The sequence below is a fragment of the Petromyzon marinus genome, chromosome 13 (genome assembly GCF_048934315.1).
Source record: "Petromyzon marinus isolate PM22_M1 ecotype Great Lakes invasive population chromosome 13, UKy_Petmar_22M1.pri1.0, whole genome shotgun sequence".
In the NCBI taxonomy this organism is placed as follows: Eukaryota; Metazoa; Chordata; class Hyperoartia; order Petromyzontiformes; family Petromyzontidae; genus Petromyzon; species Petromyzon marinus.
The window spans coordinates 4,869,901-4,892,919 of NC_133679.1; the positions used below are offsets into that span (position 1 = coordinate 4,869,901).

Below are 23,019 nucleotides of genomic sequence, written 5' to 3' on the forward strand. Positions count from 1 at the left end.
TGAGGACTGTAACTGAGAAGCACTGATTTGTATGAAGCAGGCTTTCACCATCGCATTGTGGCCCGATATTGGGCCGATCCCAGGGTTAGTAAGACGAGATGAAATCAGCTCGTCTGCATGTGCCGGTGGATGGTCACAGCGCAGGGATCGCGGGAGATGGCGACGACTTGCAGAGGCCTTCATGCAGCAGTTGATTGACCACGGCTGCTGATGATGACGGCGTTCTCACATCGCTTGCCATATTTGGCCATTTATCGCATATTCTATCGAGACCTTTACATGGGTTCCTTTTACGTAATACTGGCTCTGGTGACATTTTTCTATTTTTTTTCAAGGAGCCGCTAGCTAATCATTGCTATGCCTAGGAAATATTATGTCTGTCCTTCCGTCTGTCCGTATGTCTGTCCAAGGGACCCTCATGCGTTTGGAAACTCATAACTCCACGTTAGGACAAAGCTGTGAACCCTACTGAGGCGGCTTACCGATACAAACCTCCGAAAAAAATGCTTGGAGAAGATCGGCAGTTTAAATTAACAATTTGACATGCTACGCACCAGCTGTACAATTGGTGTAAATATCCGAGTGCGTGGGTGTTAGCGTGCAGCTGACACGCATCCATTTGTGAATTTTCACGCAACCACATTTCGTTGTGTGGTCAAAACCCCCTTAATAGACTGGCTTCCCAGCTCACACCACATACATTTATAACTGGTGTGCGGTCACTGAAGCTGTCGTGAAGTGTCGAGTGAGCGCGTGGTGGAGACTCCAACATTCCCGCGGGCCGATGGAGAATAACTCGCTGACAGTCCATGGGCCAGAGCAGCTGTCCAGTATCACTCAAGGTGGCACAACTTTTGTGGTGGTAAGTAAAACATTTTAAAGGACCAATTAAATTTGTTTTTTTTTTATCACATGATAACTTCATTTGAAGCTATCGTGACTGCAGGAATCCATACTCTTTGGTTCTTTCGGTAAAGTCACGGAGGTAGAAAAAAATATAAATCACGACGTTTCGATCGCAACACAAGCGGTCGTCCTCTGGCGGAAAAAAATTATCCAGCAGTGGAATTGCTGAACCAGCGAGAGAGCAGTTACAACAAGGAGGTTATTTATGTGGCGATGGGCAAGCAAGCGGGGTCTGAGCTGGAAAGGAGTTCCATCCCCGGACGCAAGCACGTCAGTTGTGTTCATGGGGGAGATTAGGGAGAGGGAGATTAATTCCACTGCTGGATTAATTTTTTTCCGCCTGAGTACGACCGCTTGTGTTGCGATCAAAATGTCGTGATATGTAATTTTTTGTTTTATTTTATTTATTTTTCTACCTACGTGACTTTACCGAAAGAACCAAAGAGTATGATAACTTAATCATTTTACACTGTCATCACAATTCACACCTAGATTGCTCGTATAAAGAAATCGGCGCTACTGCAGTTACCGAGGAGAGTGCTCGCTTGTCTTGGCACGTGGAATAAATGGCACAGTCCCAGCAGGTGGTGCTCATGTCACTGACTCCATGCAGAGGGGGGGCGGGGGGTGATGGCGGTGAGGCCTGGGTCAATCCTGGTTGGGATTTGAACTCAAGATCTCACAATGTGTAACCTACTGCTGTACCAACATTTAAGGAATAATATATATTCCAATGCAGCACCCTCCCGATAATAAAAAAAAAATGTCCTCAGACTCATTGAGGCTTTCCTGGATTCAAAAATAGATGTAACGTCGTTATTAATTTCAGGAGTTGTTTATACATTCGTAGAAATTTTGTACGAAGTCAACAAGAGTTGTCCTTTTCGATTTAAAGCTTTTGTAACCGCAAGGATTCATCTTCTTTGGTTCTTTCAGTAAAGTCACGTAGAATGAGAATAAAATAATAAAATAAAATAAGACACTAAAATTCTCACGACGTTTCGGCCACAACACAAGTAGCCTTCATCAGGTGAAAGAACAGAACTGTCGGGACGACAGTGCTTCAATGAGCGTTGCTAAGATTCGTAGCGTCTTTTAAGCTCGGTGAGAGCGTAAAACGTCTTGACAAAGGAGTTTAAGTATCAAAGCAGGAGAATTTAGCATTGAAATAGCTGAGCGATTAGCTTGTGACAGAAATAGCTATGTTAAAGTCAAAGTTTACCTATCAACAGAGGCATTTAGTATATGGATGCTAAAGGCCTCCAACTACCCAACTATCATACAGTAAACCGATGTGAAAAAACCAAGTCTATATTACATCAATATAATAAATGTACTTAATATATTCTTCAATAAGCTGAGCTATTAATCACAAAGCAACTGGGTATACACTACACTATATAATGAAAACCATATTGTAAACCAATAAAAAACTAAAATATAAACTACCACAATGTTATCAATAAACTCTATATACTCTCCAATCCCCTGAGCAACACAACAATAAGTCGTTATATATCACAATGCCATATGGCATTGTCCGTGGTGCTGGCGTTGGGTGGAAGAAAACCAAAGAAAACCGCCATTTGTCGACTTATTGGAGAGTATATAGAGTTTATTGATAACATTGAGGTAATTTATATTTCAGTTTTTTATTGGTTTACTATATAGTATTCATTATATAGTGTAGTGTATACCCAGTTACTGTTAATAGCTCAGCTTATTGAAGAATATATTGAGTACATTTATTCTGTGGATGTGTATGCTTTGTCTTTAACATAGCCATTTCTGTGACCAGTCACAAGCTAATCACTCAGCTATTTCAATGCTAAATTCTATGCTAATTCCTTTGTCAAGGCGCTCTGTTTCTTCTCACACAGCTTAAAGGTCGCAGTCTGAGCTTGGCTGTGTTCGCTCCAGCGCTGTCCTCCAGACAGTCTCGTCCCTTCACCTGATGAAGGCCGTCGTGAGAATTGTATTGTGTTATTTTATTTGATCAATTTATTATTTTATTCTCATTCTACGTGACTTTACCGAAAGAACCAAAGAAGATGAATCCTTGCAGTCACGAAAGCTTTAAATCGAAATATTGGTAATTCTTCACTGCGCTGGTGCAACCAGCACCGGTTCAGATATCATTGCCACTGACATGAGTCGCGGCCTGGAATAGCGGCCAGGTCGCTGAGTTCATGGCGCGGCATGCCGACCACTGCACCAACCGCTCCACCCCATCGACTGTTGATGACATCTAGATGTGAAGCTGTCATCACTGCAGGAATCCATACTCTTTGGTTCTTTCGGTAAAGTCACGTAGGTGACTCCAACTTCAGCAAAAAAAATATATTGCTGTGGTTTTCCCACCTGATGTATGTATTCTATCACTATCTTAAATTTCACACTCAACTTACAATTTAGCAATCTTTGAAATAGTGTATTCAACCATACCATGCGTCAATTGTGTTTTAACCGACCGTCTGTGTTGCTTTACATAGGTTCCAAATTTTGTTAAACCCTGTTTGATTTAGTGTGATGCTCTGTCTCTCTGTATCCCCTGGTATATCTGTGTTAATTCCCTCTACTTAAGGTCTTTATATATCTCTGCGGTTATGTGTTTCCTCTACCTACTGATGATTGCTTGTGTTGCAATCGAAACGTCCTGATTTATTTTATTTTTTTCATACCTACAGTGACTTCACCGAAAGAACCAAAGAGTTGTTGATGTCATTTTAACTTCGCGTGGGATTCCGGGGTGGCGGGGTGGCGGGGAGGTGGGGTTGCTCGCACCGAGCCAGCCTTTGTTCTCGCGACTGTAACAGACGTCGCGCTCGGCACTAGGCAGCACGAAGCCGACCACGAACATCTCCACGCCGTCGGCCATGAGCGCCAGGCCCAGCGAGAAGAAGAGGCGCCACTGGAAGCGACCGTGGCCGCATTCTTGCAGGATGACCTCGTACTGCTGCGCGAGCTCCTCCAGCTCGCTCACGCGCTCCGCCTCGCCCTCCCAGCCCGTCTTACGCACATCCTGCAAACACACAAAGAAGGCAAAGGTTCCTTGGCTTGCCCCCAGCGTAGCCTTAACAGACTGTTGGGGCAAGCGCTGTTGGCGAGCAACGTGTGTATGTTGAACTTTTTTTCGGGAAGGATCTACGGGAGGTCGGAATGGCACACGAAGGGGGGGGGGGGGGGGGGGGTGGGTGACCAGCACCGCGCCCGGCCGCCTTTGTCTCTCGAGTGGCGATGTTTAGACACCACACCAGGTACTCATTTGAGGCTAAGTCGGCTCTTTGGAATTCGGTACTGATAGAGAAAATCCACCCGACAATTTTGTTATCACATTTGATAGACGGACACGCACAAATAACTTCCACGTGTGCCTAAAGAGCGCCGCATGCGTGTCCAGATCGGTTAGTGCTTTTTTTCCATTTTATTGAGCCAACTCTGTGGTTCCAATATAAAGACGGTGGTGATCATGGCAAAATAATAAAAACAATTGGAATTGCCACATACTCTATACTCCCCATCACGCACTTCATGGGTGCGTGACATCCAACGCACGAACTGCACATCCTGTGATGTGTTCAGATTTAAAAAAGGGTACATTTTGGACCTTTGGCATCAACGATGATTCACGGTTGTGATGAGCCACTGTTGTGCCCCATCTTTGCAAGTCAACTTTGCACGGTGCCCAGACAATACAAACTGCGTGGAAAATACGTCCGTTGGGGTTGTTTTTATTGCCCTTTCAATTGGTTCCACTTTGCACAATAGTGTCCCATATTCGTGTGTGTGTGTAAATGTGGGTATGCACACCGCATGTCGTGTGTACGTTGAACTTCTTTCGCACCATACATAGCCAACCGTGCTAATCGGAGGTGCGGGGGAAGGACATCCAACTAAACACAAAAAGCGGTTTTAAAGAAATGAGTTTTCCATGTAAATGTAAAGGTGCATAGTCCCAGTGGCCTCCAAACATCGGAAGGAAGAGCATTGCAGACGGCCCCAGAAGCGCATCCGAAAGCGCGCGATGCGGCGAGACTCTCTTTGCATGTCGTGTGTATGATGTGATGTGATGTGACGACGTGTATGTGTGGTGTGATGTGATGTGACGACGTGTATGTGTGGTGTGATGTGACGACGTGTATGTGTGGTGTGATGTGACGTCGTGTGTGTGATGTGATGTAACGACGTGTATGTGTGATGTGATGGTGTGTGTGTGTGGTGTGATGTGACGATGTGTCTGTGTGATGTGACGACGTGTCTATGTGTGGTGTGATGTGACGACGTGTGTATGTGTGATGTGATGTGACGACGTGTATGTGTGATGTGATGACGTGTGTGTGTGTGATGTGATGTGACGACGTGTCTATGTGTGGTGTGATGTGATGTGATGACGTGTGTATGTGTGGTGTGATGACGTGTGTATGTGTGATGTGATGTGATGACGTGTGTGTGTGTGATGTGACGACGTGTGTATGTGTGATGTGATGTGATGACGTGTGTATGTGTGGTGTGATGACGTGTGTATGTGTGATGTGACGACGTGTCTATGTGTGGTGTGATGTGATGACGTGTGTATGTGTGATGTGACGACGTGTGTATGTGTGATGTGACGACGTGTCTATGTGTGGTGTGATGTGATGACGTGTCTATGTGTGATGTGACGACGTGTCTATGTGTGGTGTGATGTGATGTGACGACGTGTGTCTTTGTGGCTTACGTTCTCCCACGCCGTCGCGTGGCCCGATTTCCCCGCGGCGGGGACCCCCTGGTACTCCCCCTCGTAGACCTCGTCCTCCTCGTCGTGCCCCTCCGTGGCCTCGCTGGAGCCCTCGCTCTCCCCGGCGCGGCCCGTGGGGGACCCCGCGGCTCCGCGTCCCACCCCGGCGTCACCGGCCTCCTCGTCGTCCTCGTCGTCGAAGCGTGAGTAGGAGCGCCGCGTGTGCTCATCCTGCACGCGGTCCGTGCCGCGCGCCGCCTGCTTCTTCACGTGGCGGGCGATCTCACGCGCGCCCCATGCCAGCGAGCCCTGCTGCTTGTCCGGGTCCTGCATGGCCGCTGACGCCGTCGCTGCTTCTGCTGAAAGTTTCGCAAGCAACGCAAACAAAATGCGGCTCACGTTTGAAATTCACTCGAGATCTTCCCTGCCGTGCGAGGCGACGTGGACACTGCTGGTGACTTTGAATCGAAACGCGAGCAAGCGAGCGAGCGCCTTCAAAGCCGTTTTCATACAAAGCCCTCGTTAAAATTCTAACTGTTGAATTTGGAATGCTTTGGTGGAGCTCACGTATTGATTTTTTACTTGGTAAGACACATTGATTTTTTTGTTTCATGGACTGCAAGGTAGGTTGGTTATTTATCAATATTCGGGTGACAGTATTGGCATTCACATGATATCGAAGTCACCACGTTCCACCTGAAAGTCATATGCTGGCATTACACTGCCTGTGTGTTAGCATGTGGGCTGTATTACGTTGGCTTCCCTCCGTTGATGTTTCGTCAAGTTGGCTCAAGACAAAAATGTAAATTACGTCATGATTGTAATTCATGTACACTACAATATCGGTGGCCCGCGGCTGCTACTCGGCGCTTTGCCCTTCGCCCATCGCCCATTTGACCCCACTGATGTCCCCCCCCCCACAATGTGTGCAGATACAACGGACTATTGTATGTAGGGTGTGTAGGTATATATGCCTACGAAATAAAACGTGTTGGATCAACTTTTTACTCCCACATCTTGGGAGGGGTCCACTTTCTAAAACTTTTGATTCAGGCCTTCCGAGAGGATCTTATAATTTAGTTGATGGACAAACGGAACACCGGGTTTTTATAATATATTAATGCTGCACTGTGTTGTATTGCCTTGTTATCGTATTGTTAAAGTTCTTATGCCTTGAAAAATAAAATTGAACGTCAGCTCTTTCTGAAGCCACTGGTGGATGAAGGCCTTTCCTTTCCACATCAATCAGGCAGGTCGCTTGACCATACTTCACTATGCTGGTCAGTGCAGGTTGGTTTGAAGGAGAATGGGCCGGACCAGTTCACATTTCACTGGCCACCTTAGTGAATTTTACTGGCCACAGGAATCAAACTCCAGGTGGCCTGGTTCGTAGCGCAGTGAACTAACCATTGCGCCATCGCCCTCCCTCCACTATTGTATGCCTTATTCCTACTTAAATTCTCAAATTATTTTACCATCCCCATAATAATCATCATCATTGTCATCATTGATAATTGTAATCCAATTTACTAAAAGATTATTTCAGGATTGTTTTATGACTTTGAGCTAAAGTCGTTGGTAGAAATAACATCCCACAATGTGTATTATAGGATGTCATTAGTGAAATTAAAACCCAGTATTTTTATGTAGATACCAAACATACGGTATTCAGTTGACAGTGTTTTAATTAAATGAATATCCTCGAAGGGAAAACTCACAAACTCGTGAGTCTGTGAGTATAATGCAAGTGAACAATCGTGTAAATAATGAATGGTCGGCTTCAATACTAAAAACTATTTTTTTAAATCTTACCATTAAGGCCCACTGAGCTATGTACCTCTTTTTCAGAAGCGACCTGGCCACAAAATGATAGCTCAACGAAGTGGCTTATCACGTGCAAATGTATAACAGTCAAATACTCTGACCGCGTGATATTGGTTCTAAGTGTGTGGGGGGGGGGGGGGGGAACTGGAAGACCCGAAGATGAATCCACGCGACCACGGGGAGAGAACGTTTAGGCGTCGTCAGGGTCGAACCTACAACATCCTGCATACCAGGCGAGGAAGTTAACCCTAATCGTATGCCACCATCTCCACTCGGATGCGTTATTTCCTTTGGTAGCCATTCTGCCGCTCGTCTCACCCGGGCCGTGTCGTCATCTCGCTGTGCGGCGTGAAACCTCACGTCATTATTTCATGATACAATTGTGAAAATGGTGGCCCAAAATAATTGCGTAGCATTTTGACAATCCCCTGCTGGGCGAAGCCTCTGCCCGCTACTGCCAGTCTCGACAGCTTGCTTGACCATACTTCACCACGCTGGTCAGTGCGGGTTGGCAAAAGGGGGCGCGCCCGGTAAGGGTTCAGGCATCACTCGCCACTGATGTTAGCCATGGCTGGGAATCACAAACTGAGGTCGCCAAGTTCATAGGACAGTGCGCTAACTACGGCACTACCACTCCTGATCAATGCACGCACACACTGAAAACACTCTCGACATGCACACATGCACATACTCATCAATACGTATACACACACACATGCAGTGCATAGATATAATACAGAAAGTAATGGAAGCAATTCCTAATGGACTATAAATAGTGTCAGCATTGTTATCGCTGAAACCTTTTTTCTATCGGGCAACTGCTCCCGCCCATTTGATACAGTAATTAATGATCCATCCAGTGGCTATTGTTCTCGCGAGAACAATAGCCACTGGTGTTCCAGAGGATTCCAATTGTCTGCACTGAATGCGTGTACTGCAAAGAACTGGCAATCTGCCCGCGACTAGCAGGGCTTTTATTAAACCAGCGCTACAACACCGCCAATGCCAGGCACCCCGGTTCTTAAGCGACTGCGTTTGTCTCGCGTGCACGCGGCACAATCGAAGAGCTCGTGCCCTCCCCTGATATTGTAACCGGCAGCAGTCGCATCGGTTGTGGGTTCAGGGGCGTACATTGCGTTGGTTGCTGGGCTTGTGAGTGGTCGTCTCACTGAGCGTGCTTTGGTGCCCATTATGTAACGACCGCTCTCACTGCAGCACTGTGCAGCAGATAATGGGGTTGCCCTTCCGTGGCTATGGAGACGAAGCTCAACCCTTGCGTCCGTGGGCTGTCGTGTGCACACGTCGAGGTCATATTGCTCGCACCATCGGTGCACCGAACGACGTTCCCCGTGGAGGTAACGGGGCCGATCTGCGAATGAGTCTCGTTGTACTGCAGCTCATTTGACAAGAGCTCAAAGATGAGGCTCAGAACCGGTTCAAATAATCGTCACTGGTGACACGCCACTTCGGTGAGCCATCATCTGTGGCCAGGTCGCTTATTAAAAAGAACCGATTGCACAGTGGCCTTTACCAAGTGATTTTCTTCGCACTCCAATCGTTCTTCTGTATCTTTTGTTCATGTCATTTTCAGACCCCCCCCCCTACTGGACATCTGTGAAAAAGACCGTCATAGTTCATCGGATTTCTCCAGGATAAATCAAGATTCTGAGCGTGATTTGAACTCGTATCATCGGCTTCATCGAGTGGCGTGCGCTAACCACTACACCATCGAGGTGTGCCACCACTCCCCACACGAATGTAAACAATAACCCCCCATCAATCCTTGCACACGTGATGCAATGTATGAGCTTAAGAATCAGGGTGTATTAATTGTCGTAACGACGCATTGACACGGCTGCAATGCCTTTGCAGGAGTATTTTTTTATGGAATCACTCTCATTCAGTCCCAAAAGGACACCACATTTTGTCATGAAATAAGAAAATTGTTGAAATGAACGTGGTTTCATGCAGTCACAGATTTAAAATATATATAAACACAGTCATTTGAATAGCTTACCGACCTTTTTTGTTGCTAGTATTAACACGACCCACATTCTCATGCACAGACACTCACTCCTTGCAAATCGGCTTGGATGGGACTGAATTCACATGGGACTGAGCACAGTTCTCACAGAAGAAACGCATTAACCCGGAGTTTGCAGGAAGGAGTGCGTTCGCTTTTCATGTTCCCTTTTCAGACAGCTTTTTTCCTACTGTATGCATTAAAAAATGTAATGGGCCAGCTGCTGGCGTGAGTGTAGTGGTGTTGGCATTGCCCTTCGGGTTCCTGGAATATTCCCCAATGCGCCTTCTCAACGCCACTTTAATCCGCACTTTATCTCCATCCCAGTGTGAAATGATACATTGCTGCATTAAAGGGGGCGCCTCTGCTAATCCGCCAATTACGCTGCACGCGTAATCGCTCCATTGTGTTCGCATCCTTTTATTCGCGGTCCTTTTCGCTCGGGCAAAGCGAACTCGTTTCTGCGAATCGATGGTCGCCAAATTTTCTAAACGCGTTGTTTTAACAACAACAAAAAAATGTAAACTGCGGGGGTAAGCCACGAGTCCCGTCGTTGTTGTTGTCGTCGTTGTTGGGAGAACGGCGCACGCTGGATTACGACGACGCGTGCGTGCCAGCAGCTGCAGATTACGAGGTTTATTAAACTGGCCGGCTCTGACAGGAAATTAATAAAGGTGCGGCGTACATGAGTGAAATGAGCTTACGATGGGGGCAGCGGTGGGGGGGGGCTCAGCTGTAAAATTTTATTGCATTGCTCTAACCCAGTGGTTCTTAACCTTTACTGTAGCCTTGTGCCCCTTTGGTCCTCAATCGTTTAAAAAAAAAGGTATAATATTAATAAATACTTAGCGGTTTGATGAAACGAAGTAGTTGTGCCCACGTGCCCGTGCTTAAATTTGTGTTTTCGATTATTTATCTTCTAAACAAAATCTGGCCGTGTCTCGCACCCCCAAGAAAGGGCATCTCGCAGAGTGCACCCCAGGCTAAGAAGCACCGCTGGTGGAAACAATAGAGTTTATGATGACGGTCTCCCCAATCGCTTTTTTACGTTCACAAAATATATTACAAATGGAAGGTATATTTACTCATTTAGAAAAAAAATGAAATTGCCTCAGCCATACGCTGATTAAATATTTAGGGAAAAATAGCATTCATATTTTAGGCAATTACTCATGCCGAAATCTGTTAACCTTTTTTTGTTGTTGCAAAAATGGCATTGCCTCAAAACATTGCTCCTAAAATCATTTTGTCAAACAACCCTCAGCGTGTAATGTTTGTTTGAAATTGACGGTTGGAGTGCGTTTTGCATAATGAACTCTATCCGTACGATTGCAGTGATTTCGTAAAATAAATATTTGACCTTTTCTTTGACCAACAGAGATCGTACATTCTAAATGCGTCATGGTAAGTTCTCGATCCAACCTCGTGGGCATCTTGGCCGGGCGTGGATGTCGGCCAAACCACAACCCCCTTCGTGTCGCCTGCCAGCCTTCATAGGCGCTCACTAACAGCACCTACGCCAACAGCCTGTGTAGGTTACACAGGGCATACTCGTCTTTGTCTGCGTGCGTGTGCGCTAGTCAATGTGCGCGTGGGGAGCGGTAGTGGAGCAGTTAGCACGCTGCGCGACGAAACCCGCCAACCTGAATTAGAGTCCTGCTCGTGGCCACCAACACAAGTGACTATGATCTGAACCGGTCCTGGGCTTCCCCTAGGTCTCAAGTGCAGTTTGTAAACATCGAAACTAACTTGGGAAACAAAGGCGGCCTGCCGTGCGTCGTGCCGGCCTTCAGAGATGCTCGCTTACAACACTTGCTCCAAAATTATTTTAATGCTACGCGGGAGATCTTTATCTTCGTTATCACATTCACACGTTGATTTGCTCAAAACGGTTTGGGCTAGTTTAGTTAATATAATGTCGATGGTGGAGTGGTGGCGCAGTGGTTAGTGAAACTGCACGATGAATTCGGCGATCTGAGTTCAATTCCTTGCCACGGTTAGCGTCAGCGGTGAGTGATATCTTGGACCGCTCTTGCCCTGTACCTCCTCGCCCTCCTTCATCAACTCACGCGGACCGGCATGGTGGCGATCATGTGACCCCCAGGACCAACGCAGTGTGGGGAGGCCTTCACCAGGCGATGAACTGTTATTGTTTTAGGTAAAGTTATCGTCGCACGGACTCGTACGTTTACAGGGTACGGAGTTGTCGCGTTTGGCGCACTGCCGTGCCATTATTAGCAATTTTCAATGCTTTATCAACTCATTATTAACGCCGGCGTGGTGGCCTTCACACAAACCAGCGGTGCACGCTTATTCCCATGATTATGAACCCGGATAACGATCTTGTGAAAGTGATGATGAAAAGAAAACAGGGCAGCACCTCCCCAACACCAGCAGCATTGTGGTTTGCTCCTCTCCAATGCTGCCCCTGAACCGATGATGTGTAGACTCTCTTTTACGGGTTATACTGGGACTAATACTGCCGTTATTCACCCGTATTGTTGCGCAAAGGGATAGGGCTTTGTTGACAATGGCTAGGATTTGAACCCATTAGCACACCTGGGAGTACTTATGTCCTACTGTATGAGATTGAATTAAAGCTGAACGATGGTAACAACGCTTTAAAACCTTTTGTCAATTCACTGCTGGATGAAGGCTGTGTCGACCATGCATACTGCTTGACCATATTTCAACACACTGACCGTTAACGGGTTGGTGAAGTTTAGCAGGGGCAGGACCGTGTCCTCGCCACTGAAGTTAGCAATGGATGGAGCTTGAACCGCGCGAGCCGACGCCAATTACATAATTGTCACGTTGCAATCATCTGAAGCAGTGCAAAGTCGACTGACTGCTCGTGCCTGTCAAGATGGCCCTGACTACAAAATGGGAACCTTTTTTGCCGGTATCACAGTCTGAAAATGTAAGAATAGGCTTTACCCTTATTGGCAATAAAAACAGATGTCACGATGTTCAAACACCAAATAGAAACCGTCATTTTTTTTATGTGCCCCTGACTCTTCACGCGATGCCCGCTCAACTTGTGACGTGACGTCCTGTCCACCTTCGTCTAAACCCCCAGCGGCCCTCCTGCCCCCTCTGGTCAGGCGTCGTCCTCCCGGGTTGTGACCTCGACGCCGCTGCAGCGCACGGGGACTCGACGTGCGATGCAAATGCCACGTGCCCAGCGCCACGCCTCGGAGCTAGAGAGAGAGAGAGGCAGCAATGTCCGTTCCGAGAGAACGCGTTTGTCTCTCGCACACACACACACAAAGATCCCCCTGTAGCCAACGGTGATGTTTACACATCGTATGAGATACATATTCAAGGTTCAGCTGACCTCGGGGTGATGCAGGAAAGGTACTAATATGACTTTCCACTGATATTAGTCACAGCCAGGAATTGAACTCAAGTTTCCTGGTTCGTACAGCAGTGTGCCAACGACTATTCCCATTCAAAGACAAAGATCCGTCAAGCACCCGCCAGCGACCCCCCTCCCGCTCTCCATTTCACCAGTGCTTAATTTTAGCCGAAACAGTACAGACTGCAGCGATAGGAATTATTTGTGCACACCATATCCATCCGGCCTCATTTTGTCCTCATGATGGTTATACGCATGTTCATGTAGGATTATAGGAATACAGGGTGCAATACTGTAAGAATGATTATGTCAAGGCCATACCTTGTACTGTAATGGTAGTACCTTATAACCGATAACCCCTACTCTTAGCCAGCCTAGCTGCGCTCCGGAAAATGTCGAGTGAGAACTTAAGCGCTGCGTATCTCATGTCCCGATTTTGAAGTGTCCATTTGGAAACTCTTGACAGATCACCATCGCGTGTTGGAGGACTCCTCAAGCATTCACGCGTGATCTGGATGGGATTTGGAACACACGCAAGAAAGTGCGTTTGATCTGTGCACGGACGCGGATTCCCAAAAGATGATCCTTGCATTCCCCCTCTTAAACCCATCTCTCACACTCAGAGCCCTGCCCCCCAGGCTACTGAGTGTCCCCTGGTGCTGCTCCCACGTGTACAGCGCCACACACCTAGTTACCGGTTTAATCTAAGAGAGTCATTCATTATTCATTCTGACAAGGTGTAAGTGCGTGGTGTCGGCCACCTTCCTCCTCGTGCGTCGTGCCGGCCTTCATAGATGCTACTCGCTAACAGCACTTTTACCCTACAGTCTGTTCAGACTATTCGGGGGATCTTTGTCTTCGTCTTGTTTTGCGGGAGCGGTCGTGCATCGATTGCCGCTCACGGTCAACACAAGTGACAGGTATCTGAACCGGCCCTGGGCCTCCCCTAGATCGACTCAACCTCAAATGAGTAGATGGTGTGCGTAATCATCGCCACTGGGGAGACAAATGCGGCCGGGCGTGGTGCTAAGCCGCCCACCCCCTCTTTGTGGTGCTCGCTCACAGCACTTGCCCCCCTCCCCCCACAAACAGTCTGTAAAGGCTACACGGGGGATCTTTGTCTTTGAGCCGAGAACACTGCAGTACTCCGGCAGCTGGCAGGCATTACGCAACAATAACTCATCGCCGTGGCGTTGGTGGCCGGAGGGCTGCGTGTAAGATTGGGATGGAGATGCTGGGAAAGAGGAGGAGGGAAGGAGGCTATGTTTGCATGTTCTGCCAAACTAGGTTTTTTTTTGTTCTTCCTATCCTCTCTCTGCTGAGCGGTTTAATTGGATTGGGAGACTGCGCCGCACCACCAGCTGAGATATATCGCCCGATATTTTAATCCCACAAAAGTGGCAGAGAAAGGGACACATTGGCTTTCGTCTGCAAGAAAAAATCTGCGCGGAGAAATGTGGAACAGAAATTAAATGTGGAATATAAATTAAATGTGGAAAATAAATTAAATGTGGAATATAAATTAAATGTGGAATATAAATTTAAATAATGGGATTTAAAATAAAAAAACAGAGCTACGTGTATTAAAAAAATACTGGTAAATGTGTGTACACACGTAACTATAAAGTCGTTTGCGGCAATAATATCAAAGTGCGCACTGTGTGTACGTGTTTATTTAACGTTCGCATGTACGTAAGTTAAACTTCTTTCGCACCGTACGTAACCAGCCGTGCTAATCGGAGGTACAGGGGAAGAACGACACCACAGGTCACAATTCAGCTGATAGAAGTCTGAATTTGAACCCGACGAAAGGGTGTTTCTTTTTAAGGCAAACGATACCGGGATAACGTTGATCAAGACGACTAAGTCATGGATGGAGAGAATTCTACTTGATTTTGACGAACAAAATAATCTTCGCAGTTATTTTACTTGTTTTTTGTTGTGTGGTTATGAATATATGAAATCCACAGTACCCAATATAATATACTAGCTTTACTACCCGGCTTTGCCCGGGACTTGGATTCACCACGCCCAGCCACCTTTGTTCCCCCAGTGGCGATGTTCACACACCACACGAGTTAACCGTTTGAGGCTGAGTCGACCTAGGGGAGGCCCAGGACCGGTTCAAATAATCGTTACCGGTGGTGGCCGTGAGTTACTCGTTTGAGGCTGAGTCGACCTAGGAGAGGCCCAGGACCGGTTCAAATAATCGTCACCAGTGGTGGCCATGAGCGGGAATCGAACTCGGGTCGCCGGGTTCGTAGCGCAGCACGCTAACCACTACACAACCGCTCCCCACACACACACGCGTGCATGTCCATAGGTACACATACACACGCTTGCAGCAGACACACACAACTTTCAGGGTGCGTACGGCAGTAAACGACTGCAATAATAAAGCAATGCTGCGCCAAGAACGCCTTAGACCTGCAACACATTTGTATCGCACTTTACTCGCGGAGGGTTGGGGGTGCGTGACATCAGCAGGCACAATGCGTTACGCTTCCGCATGCGGGTGACATGACAGATGTGACGTCACAGCTCACTTGTCGTGCAAAATATATACATTCTTGCGCCCCCCCCCACCCCCCAAAAATATACAAAAGTTTATTTTTATATTTTTTGCATGGTGTACAGTCTGAAAAGTACCCACATGGCAAATTTCAAATTTGTTGCATGTCGGGAAGTACGCTAAACATTTTGAACAGACACGCATATTCACAAATTTCCCTTTTATATATATAGATAATATAAGCTCCATATATTCTGTATCTCTCTTTCAAGACGTCTGGCCATCATGGAGAATAGTCTAATTACCTTCTCTAGGGGCTCGCCAGAGCTCCTTCTAAAGGAGGCCCCCTTTCACGAACAGTGGCGTGACAAAAACAATTGCAGGGCTGCGCCTTTGCCTCCTATACTTAATCTCACCAGATCCCATCAAGGTAATCCCGATCTTTTGTGTACGTGCATGCGTATGTTTATTTTGTTATCATCTGCAATGCACTTTCAGGTACAACGTCATGCATCAATATTTGCATATCTTTGCTTTTTTTTTAAGTTCAAGCTCCACGTCCGCTCTCGGCGAGCGCGTGAGACAACTTCAGAGCAACGGCAGTGCGAACTTTTGACAACTTTAGGAACGGCCCCCCTCCGTTGCCACGAACGATTGACCCGAACCGGCGGTGTTCGAGAGAGGCGCGGTTTCTCGCGTGCACAAACACCGGCCGGGCGATGAATGAATGGCAACGATGTGGCCACAATCGCGCGCTGGGTTTAGGAGCTGCTTTCGTCGAATCGATTTTGACCAGCTTTATGTATTTACTCAGATTGTTCATATGTGTGTGTGTGGGGGGTGGGGAGGGGGTGCTGTGGTGCGTAACGGTGAGCAGCAACGTTGGACTTGCAGTCCAGAGGTCCGCCGGTTGGATTCGATCTCCAAGCGCGACGGGTTGCTACGGTGGTACGAGTCGTTGTTTATGTATTCAATCGGTATTTATGTAGTTCATCATTATTCAGAAATTTAGTCGTTGTTTATGTATTTAATCGTTATCCATGTATTTAACAATTATTCAGAAATTTAGTCGTTGTTTATGTATTGAATCGTTATTTATGCATTGAATCATTATTCAGAAATTTAGTCGTTGTTTATGTATTTAATCGTTATTTATGAATTTAATCATTATTCAGAAATGTAGTCGTTGTTTATGTATTTAATCGCTATTTATGCATTTATCATTATTCTGAAATTTAGTCGTTGTTTATGTATTTAATCGTTATTTATGTATTTAATCATTATTCAGCAATTTTGTCGTTATTTATGTATTTAACCGTTATTTATGTAAGTGTTATTTCTTTATTTTAACCTTCCTACCTCCGTCCACCCAACGGTTTAAATTGCTGTAATCAATCGGCGGGTTGGCTGCGTGGTGGGGGTAAAGTGTGGGGCGCTCGATTGGAAGTAAGACAAGTAGCCACTGCACGGGCTCTGGCGGGCTCGTCCCTTCTGCCAGCAGTGGCATGAGCAGGTATCTGCAGGACTGCACCTTTGCCTTCATGTATTATTTATCGCCATTGACTGATTCTTCTCCAAAGCCCTTATAGAGAGGCACAGGGCCACTTTCCCTGCACTGATGAATTATAAATATGCATGTAAATAATTCATTAGCGGATTATCTTAAGTGTTTTATGTGGGTTCTGTCTTTTTTAACAGAATAATTTTGTGCTGTGTGGCTTTTAACTTTGATGTTTAAGCGAGTTTTAATTAAACTCTTGGCAAAGATGGGTCACTCGGGTCAGAGGGCATTGGAAAAAAATAGAATCGCCCAGATAGTGTTACTTGAAATAAAGAAAATCTGAGAAAATAACAACGCACGATTGTAGGGGCATCGTTAATGAATTGTTCATTGGAGCACTGCTGTTGCGTATTGCAAACATAATTTTCATTTAACAAACTAAATTTTGACAGGCAGTGCTGAATTTCACTGTGCAGGTGAAAGTTATTTTTAATTACTATACAGTATATGTAATCATGTATTTTCCCCACCTTTCGGAAAAGGTTTAATGTTTTTTTTAAATTTCCTTTTAATCAAAATAGTTTTAGCTGCTGGTGTAATTGGAATGCATTAAATAGGCAAGAGGGAAAGACCATTAATTAATAGTTGAATGTAAAAGTCTACAAGTCAAGGAGTTTTCGTGGTCAAGCAGAGAGCAGATTATGGGCATTCCACATTAATAGAGAACAACTCCTGATGTAAAAGTGGATTTCAAATAATAAAACAATGAAACAAGAGGAAGGACATTAAAATTATATTCTGCTTCAGTGGCTTTTGGGATGGAAATGCCATATCATGATGTTTCAACTGGGTTCTGCTGAATCAGAGCAGAATTGAGCCTGGCATTAAATCAATTGCTTGGCGTACCACGTGCGTAAGTGCATCTGTGGGCACAGCGTTCATTGTGTGCGTGTGCATGCCTGCACTTTGTAATATTGCATTCGAGCACCGATGTACTCTGCTCAATTGCACACGTGCTACTTTCAGTGGCCCGTCTCCACCGCGCATGGGCACGTTTTTTTTTCTATCCATCTGGCCACTCTTCAGCAATTTGCATAATTCACTTTAATTTGTCAATTGGAGAGGGCATTATATATTTAGGGCAGCTGCACGCGAATCAAGCGGAGGGCTTGTGAATAACAGGGCTGTGGATAGTCCATCGGATTCCCAGATACTTCACGTTGAGTGGCACATTTCCCAATAAGGGGCTACTAAAAGACTGACTCGATCATTTACGTGAAAGGCCGCCTGCAGTATATTTTTTCTTCCCTCTCCATTTGATTCGAGGCGGATGGAGACCGTTAACTAATTGCTTGCTGCTCACGGCCCTTTTGCAGTGTCATTTGGGAAAATTCTGTTAGTGCGACCCGACCTTGATGTAATGGGATGGATCTGCACAGTGTCGTCAATTGGAGCTGATTTGGAATGCAAATTGAGGTGCATGGCAAGGACATTTCATAATTGTACCGGTCTCTCCACGTAAACTTTGTGAAATGCGTGTCTCTTTGCACGCTTTAATGCCTTCAAAGATGGTCACATTATCAGAAATGTGGTCTCTTTGCAGACATAATGGATGTTTGAAGGTTATAAGACAATGATTTTGTTTTTTAATTGGTCAACTCTATAACTTTAAGAAACCCCAAAAAATGTTTTCATAAAAATGGCATTGCGTTAACCCATTTCAATGATTAGCATCAAGATTTCTCTTCTCCGACTGTTGCCATTTTTAGTAATTGCTTGGATTAAGATTGCTTCTTCATTAACCATTTGGTTTTCATCAGAGCTGACGTTTCCCATCACGTGGTGGCTTTCATCAGTTATATACAGAAAATATTGAATATAAACCATCGTATAACGATTGCACTATTACTGACGCAAATTAAAATTTGTATGTTTAACACGTAGGCTTTCGTAACCAATATCATCCATAATAGTTTTCTTTTGTGTTATGGCGTAAATATATACATGTCGTTAAACCCGGCAACCACCCGAAAAAGCCAATTAGTAAGGTTTGTCACGTAAACAGAACGTGCTAATTCGTTACTAGTACAGCACACCGGTGTGTTGGAGAGCAAAGCCACAACATTCACAATCTGAGTACGACGTTTCGCCAGTAATTACAACGAGCTTCATCAGGCGACGGCCAGATTTGTTGAGAAATCCTCCTGTTTCGTTCCTTACTCAAGGATAACATTTGTATCTCGTCGCGTATGGCACAGAGCAGAGCGCACGTTGGGCATTTGATTCCTACGCCCCTCGACACACGCGTAAATGAGTCCACCACACGAAGGTTGAGACGACACAACTCATCTTTATTCTCCACACGAGCTCACGCTGCGTGTCACCACTCCACTCAAAACTCCCACCGGGAAGCCTCCCCGATCGCCCCGCCTCATCCGGTGACGTCACCGCTGCCCCTCCTGGGCGTTTCCTCTCGCTCACGCCCCGCCTTCTCTTTCCTATCGCCCGTGACGTCTCCTTTCGCAATAACCTCTGGGATCCTTTTCGATTTAAAGCTTTCGTGACTGCAAGGATTCATCTTCTTTGGTTCTTTCGGTAAAGTCACGTAGAATGAGAATAAAATAATAAATTGATAAAATAAAATAACACAATAAAATTCTCACGACGTTTCGGCCACAACACAAGTAGCCTTCATCAGGTGAAAGAACAGAACTGTCGGGACGACAGAGCTTCAATTGACAGTGCTTCAATGTCGTCCCGACATTGAAGCACTGTCGTCCCGACAGTTCTGTTCTTTCACCTGATGAAGGCTACTTGTGTTGTGGCCGAAACGTCGTGAGAATTTTATTGTCTTACTTTATTTCATTATTTTATTCTCATTCTACGTGACTTTACCGAAAGAACCAAAGAAGATGAACCTGGGATCCCTTTGGCTAATTTATACCCCCGGATCGCGTTAAGTATTAACACTAACATCTGCATAAAATCGCACGCACGATTCGCGCAAATTAAACCCTTTTCGGCGAACGAAATGGCTATAAGCCCTTCTCACGATAAGAACGAGAAAAGAAAGAAAGAAAGAGAACGCGAACGAGGCGGTAAAAACGAAATCACAAGTCGACCGATTCTTAAAACTCATCGCCACTTCCAAACGTGACCGTTTGTGGAGATGATTAGAGTTGTCACTCTTGTTGCAATGCCCAACACAAGTTATTCATCGTCGTTCACTGTGGACGGGGCCGCGATACATCTCAGTTGGCGGAGAAGCTGTGACAACTATGGGTTCAAATCCTGGCAACGATTGACACAGCTCTTCATTGCTACCTACCAAGTAAAGCGCCGCATTATTTGGTAGGTAGCCACCGTGGCTTGGCCCGGTGGACATACTTCCCTTTTCCATACGCATGTGGAATTTTCATCACTGGCACAGGGCCACCAAGAGAGAAGCACAGAGGGAATTGCTATACGCAAAGCACATTGGGGCACATTCGGCTTATTTGACCAAGGAACGCAACCGAATATGAATGTTTTATTTTTTTGCAAGAAAATGCCAAAAAAACGGCATCATTAGTCAACATCACATTTCTGTCAATTATCTGTCTTAATACCTGCGTCCATTCGCATTCGGAAAATGTGAAATGCAGCCAACGTCTGTGCGACCATCAAAGGCACAGATTTGCGCATATAGTGCACGGTAGAACAAGTGCATTTCATGGTGCACCGAATAAACTCACAGCGATGACTCACCGGGACCACGCGAGTACACACGTTTATGTAACGAGCGCGGGTTCAGCGTAAAAAAACCCGCAGTCGCACAAACAGGGACAACCTCTGGCCCAACCTATAACCACTTTTAATTAAGCTCGGTGTAAATTTCTGCTTTGGTGGGGAGTTTTTTTGGGAGAAAATTCTCGAAATAGCGTCACGACCAAGATGTTATCGATGGGCATTGCAGTCATGGGGGTGGGGGGGGGCTGGGGTAGTGAACTGCTGAGGGGGTGGCGGAGGAGACTAAGGAGGCGGGGGGGGGACTGGGGGGGCTTCCAACCACGTTCTCTTGCCTCCCGTTTTTCCACTGCAGAGCCACCTAACGCCATCGCCGCAGCCACCACTCCCAGAAGGGCCACGCGCAATGGGAGAAAACGCGCGGCTGTTTGGTAGAGTGAGCGAATATGGAGACTGCATGGTTGGAAATTGAATGCGCCGTTTGTCTACGAGTATGCGTGCATTGTGGAAAATAAGTCAGATGTATGTTGGGTTTTAAAAAATATGTTTTAAAATAACCCCTCTTTTCGTTTGGCATTTGAAGGGAGGTCAAACTTTTTGACATGTGATGCTTTGAAACGGAATCGCTCCAACATAATGTTATGTTCATTATGTAATCGCACCCATGTTTATGTAGTGATAGCAGTAATTATTATGTGCAGCCCTTTGTCAAACAACTGCTGCATGAAAACCCCTCCACAGCCCTTAAGGTCACGAGGTTTTTTTTTACCATACTTCATCATATTGGTCAAGGGGTGGCTCAAGCCTGGCATGGATATTACTCGCCTCTGACGTAACGATACGGCGTTAGAACTGATGCATTGACACCTTTTGTGCTGATCGTTACACAAACTAAATGTGTTAAACATTCAACACAGCTGTATTAAAAAACAAAACAAAATCCCCCCCCCCCACCCCCATCAGTTAATAATCTTAATGCGTCGATCTTAAAACTTTGTTGACCGCTCGCGAGCGATACGTGTCATTGCCGAACCTTTACGCGAATATCCCGCACGCCCGCACGCACGCCCGCACGCACGCACGCGGGGCCCCGTGTGACCAAGCTGAACGCGTTTGCAACGTCGCAGCAACACGCGCCCGGCTTAGCCATACGGGGCGAGGTCGAGGCGAATCGCACTCCGCCGATGGCAGCCAAATTGACGTCGACGCAAGCCCCCCACCCCACGCCCCCTGTTCACAACCGCGCGCGACTCGCCACGGTAGACGTCGCGGCCGCGTCCGAGGGGGCCGTCTGTTAATTCGCGATCGCTGACGGCGGGCAGGAAGATGCCAGAGTGCGCAGCGGATGGTTAACGCAAGGCTGCGAGCGGTTTTTTTTATTGTTGCACGTAGAGAGTTATTTATTGTTGTTGCGGTGCAGACATTGAGCCAAGCCCCTGGGCGGGCGAGCACCGGGAGATGGTTTTGGCATCGGCTCCCCACCACCACCACCCCTCCCCACCACCAGCGGTGTCCAATGTGGCACGGTCACAACGCACATCGCTGGTTTCGCGAACCACGTGCTGATACACCATTTGCCTTTGCCTCTTATCGACATCTGAATATTTGCGTCGCACGTATTCATCGTTTGTGTCCGCTAATGGACACCGCTGTTTTACAAGAATGTTTTTTTTTCTTTTAATCTAAACCGTTAACAACAAATTGTAATTGCGAAGTCCCCTTAAAAAAAAAACACCCCGTTAATGTGTTATACATTGTGAATGCACGGATTGCTTACATTATATAACGTGGCAAGTTTGAAATAGTAATTGGTTATTTGCAAATTATTGCATACTCTGCAAATGATGGTCCTTCACTTCATTTTCCTTAAAAAAACATTTAATCCGGCCTACCTCGTAAAATATATGTATATGTACCTCAAACGGCTCTGACCAGGTTAAATTAAGTTGTATGCCTTTAAATCCATCAGTTTTCTCTAATATTTCATCTCACCAAAATAACCAAGCTTGTTTTATTTCAAACAATGGGCATGGATGGCTCATACCATTACCAAATCGGTTATCGGTCTTTTATTTAAAATCTATCGTGCGATCTCTTGTGCTGAGCAATCCTAGTGTCTGGAAAAAAATATCAACTCTCCTAATGCCACTCCTCACCTCGATTCATCTTGTATATTTTTTAAATCTCTGGCCTTTAGCCCTGACCCCCTGCTGAGAGGTTAAATGTGGTGCTGTGTGTGTGCATTGTGTGTGTGTGTGGACGCGTGTGTCTGCACTTGTTTGCAAAAAAATCAATACTGGCACTCATCCATTCATCATAAAATGCATTGTGCTGCAGATCGCAGCATTGTGTGGTCCCATTGTGTGGCTTTTGTAGAAACGAGAAAGCGTGTAAGACATGGTCATGCACAAAATAACGCGCAAGTTACATGCAGCTTTAACACACATATATA

General features: G+C 46.1%; 1 protein-coding gene and 1 long non-coding RNA gene across 5 annotated transcripts in view; one reads left to right on the plus strand and one right to left on the minus strand.

The window, feature by feature from the left end:
- LOC116941878 (synaptic vesicle glycoprotein 2C-like) overlaps positions 1-23,019 on the minus strand; it is a 68,401-nt gene that overhangs the window by 44,238 nt on the left and 1,144 nt on the right. For 3 of the 4 annotated variants that reach the window (XM_032953191.2, XM_032953188.2, XM_076066807.1), the window contains 2 exons: positions 5,624-5,982; positions 3,691-3,928 (listed from right to left, as the gene is read on the minus strand). In XM_032953191.2, the coding sequence (XP_032809082.1) occupies positions 3,691-3,928; positions 5,624-5,956 (571 nt within the window). In that variant the 5' untranslated portion in view covers positions 5,957-5,982. The remainder of the gene's footprint in view (positions 1-3,690; positions 3,929-5,623; positions 5,983-23,019) is intronic. The other variant, XM_032953189.2, reaches the window with a different exon arrangement.
- Positions 8,877-12,848, plus strand: LOC116941879 (uncharacterized). Its single transcript, XR_004402729.2, has 3 exons — positions 8,877-9,180; positions 10,849-11,001; positions 12,550-12,848. It is a non-coding gene; the product is annotated as an uncharacterized LOC116941879 (long non-coding RNA).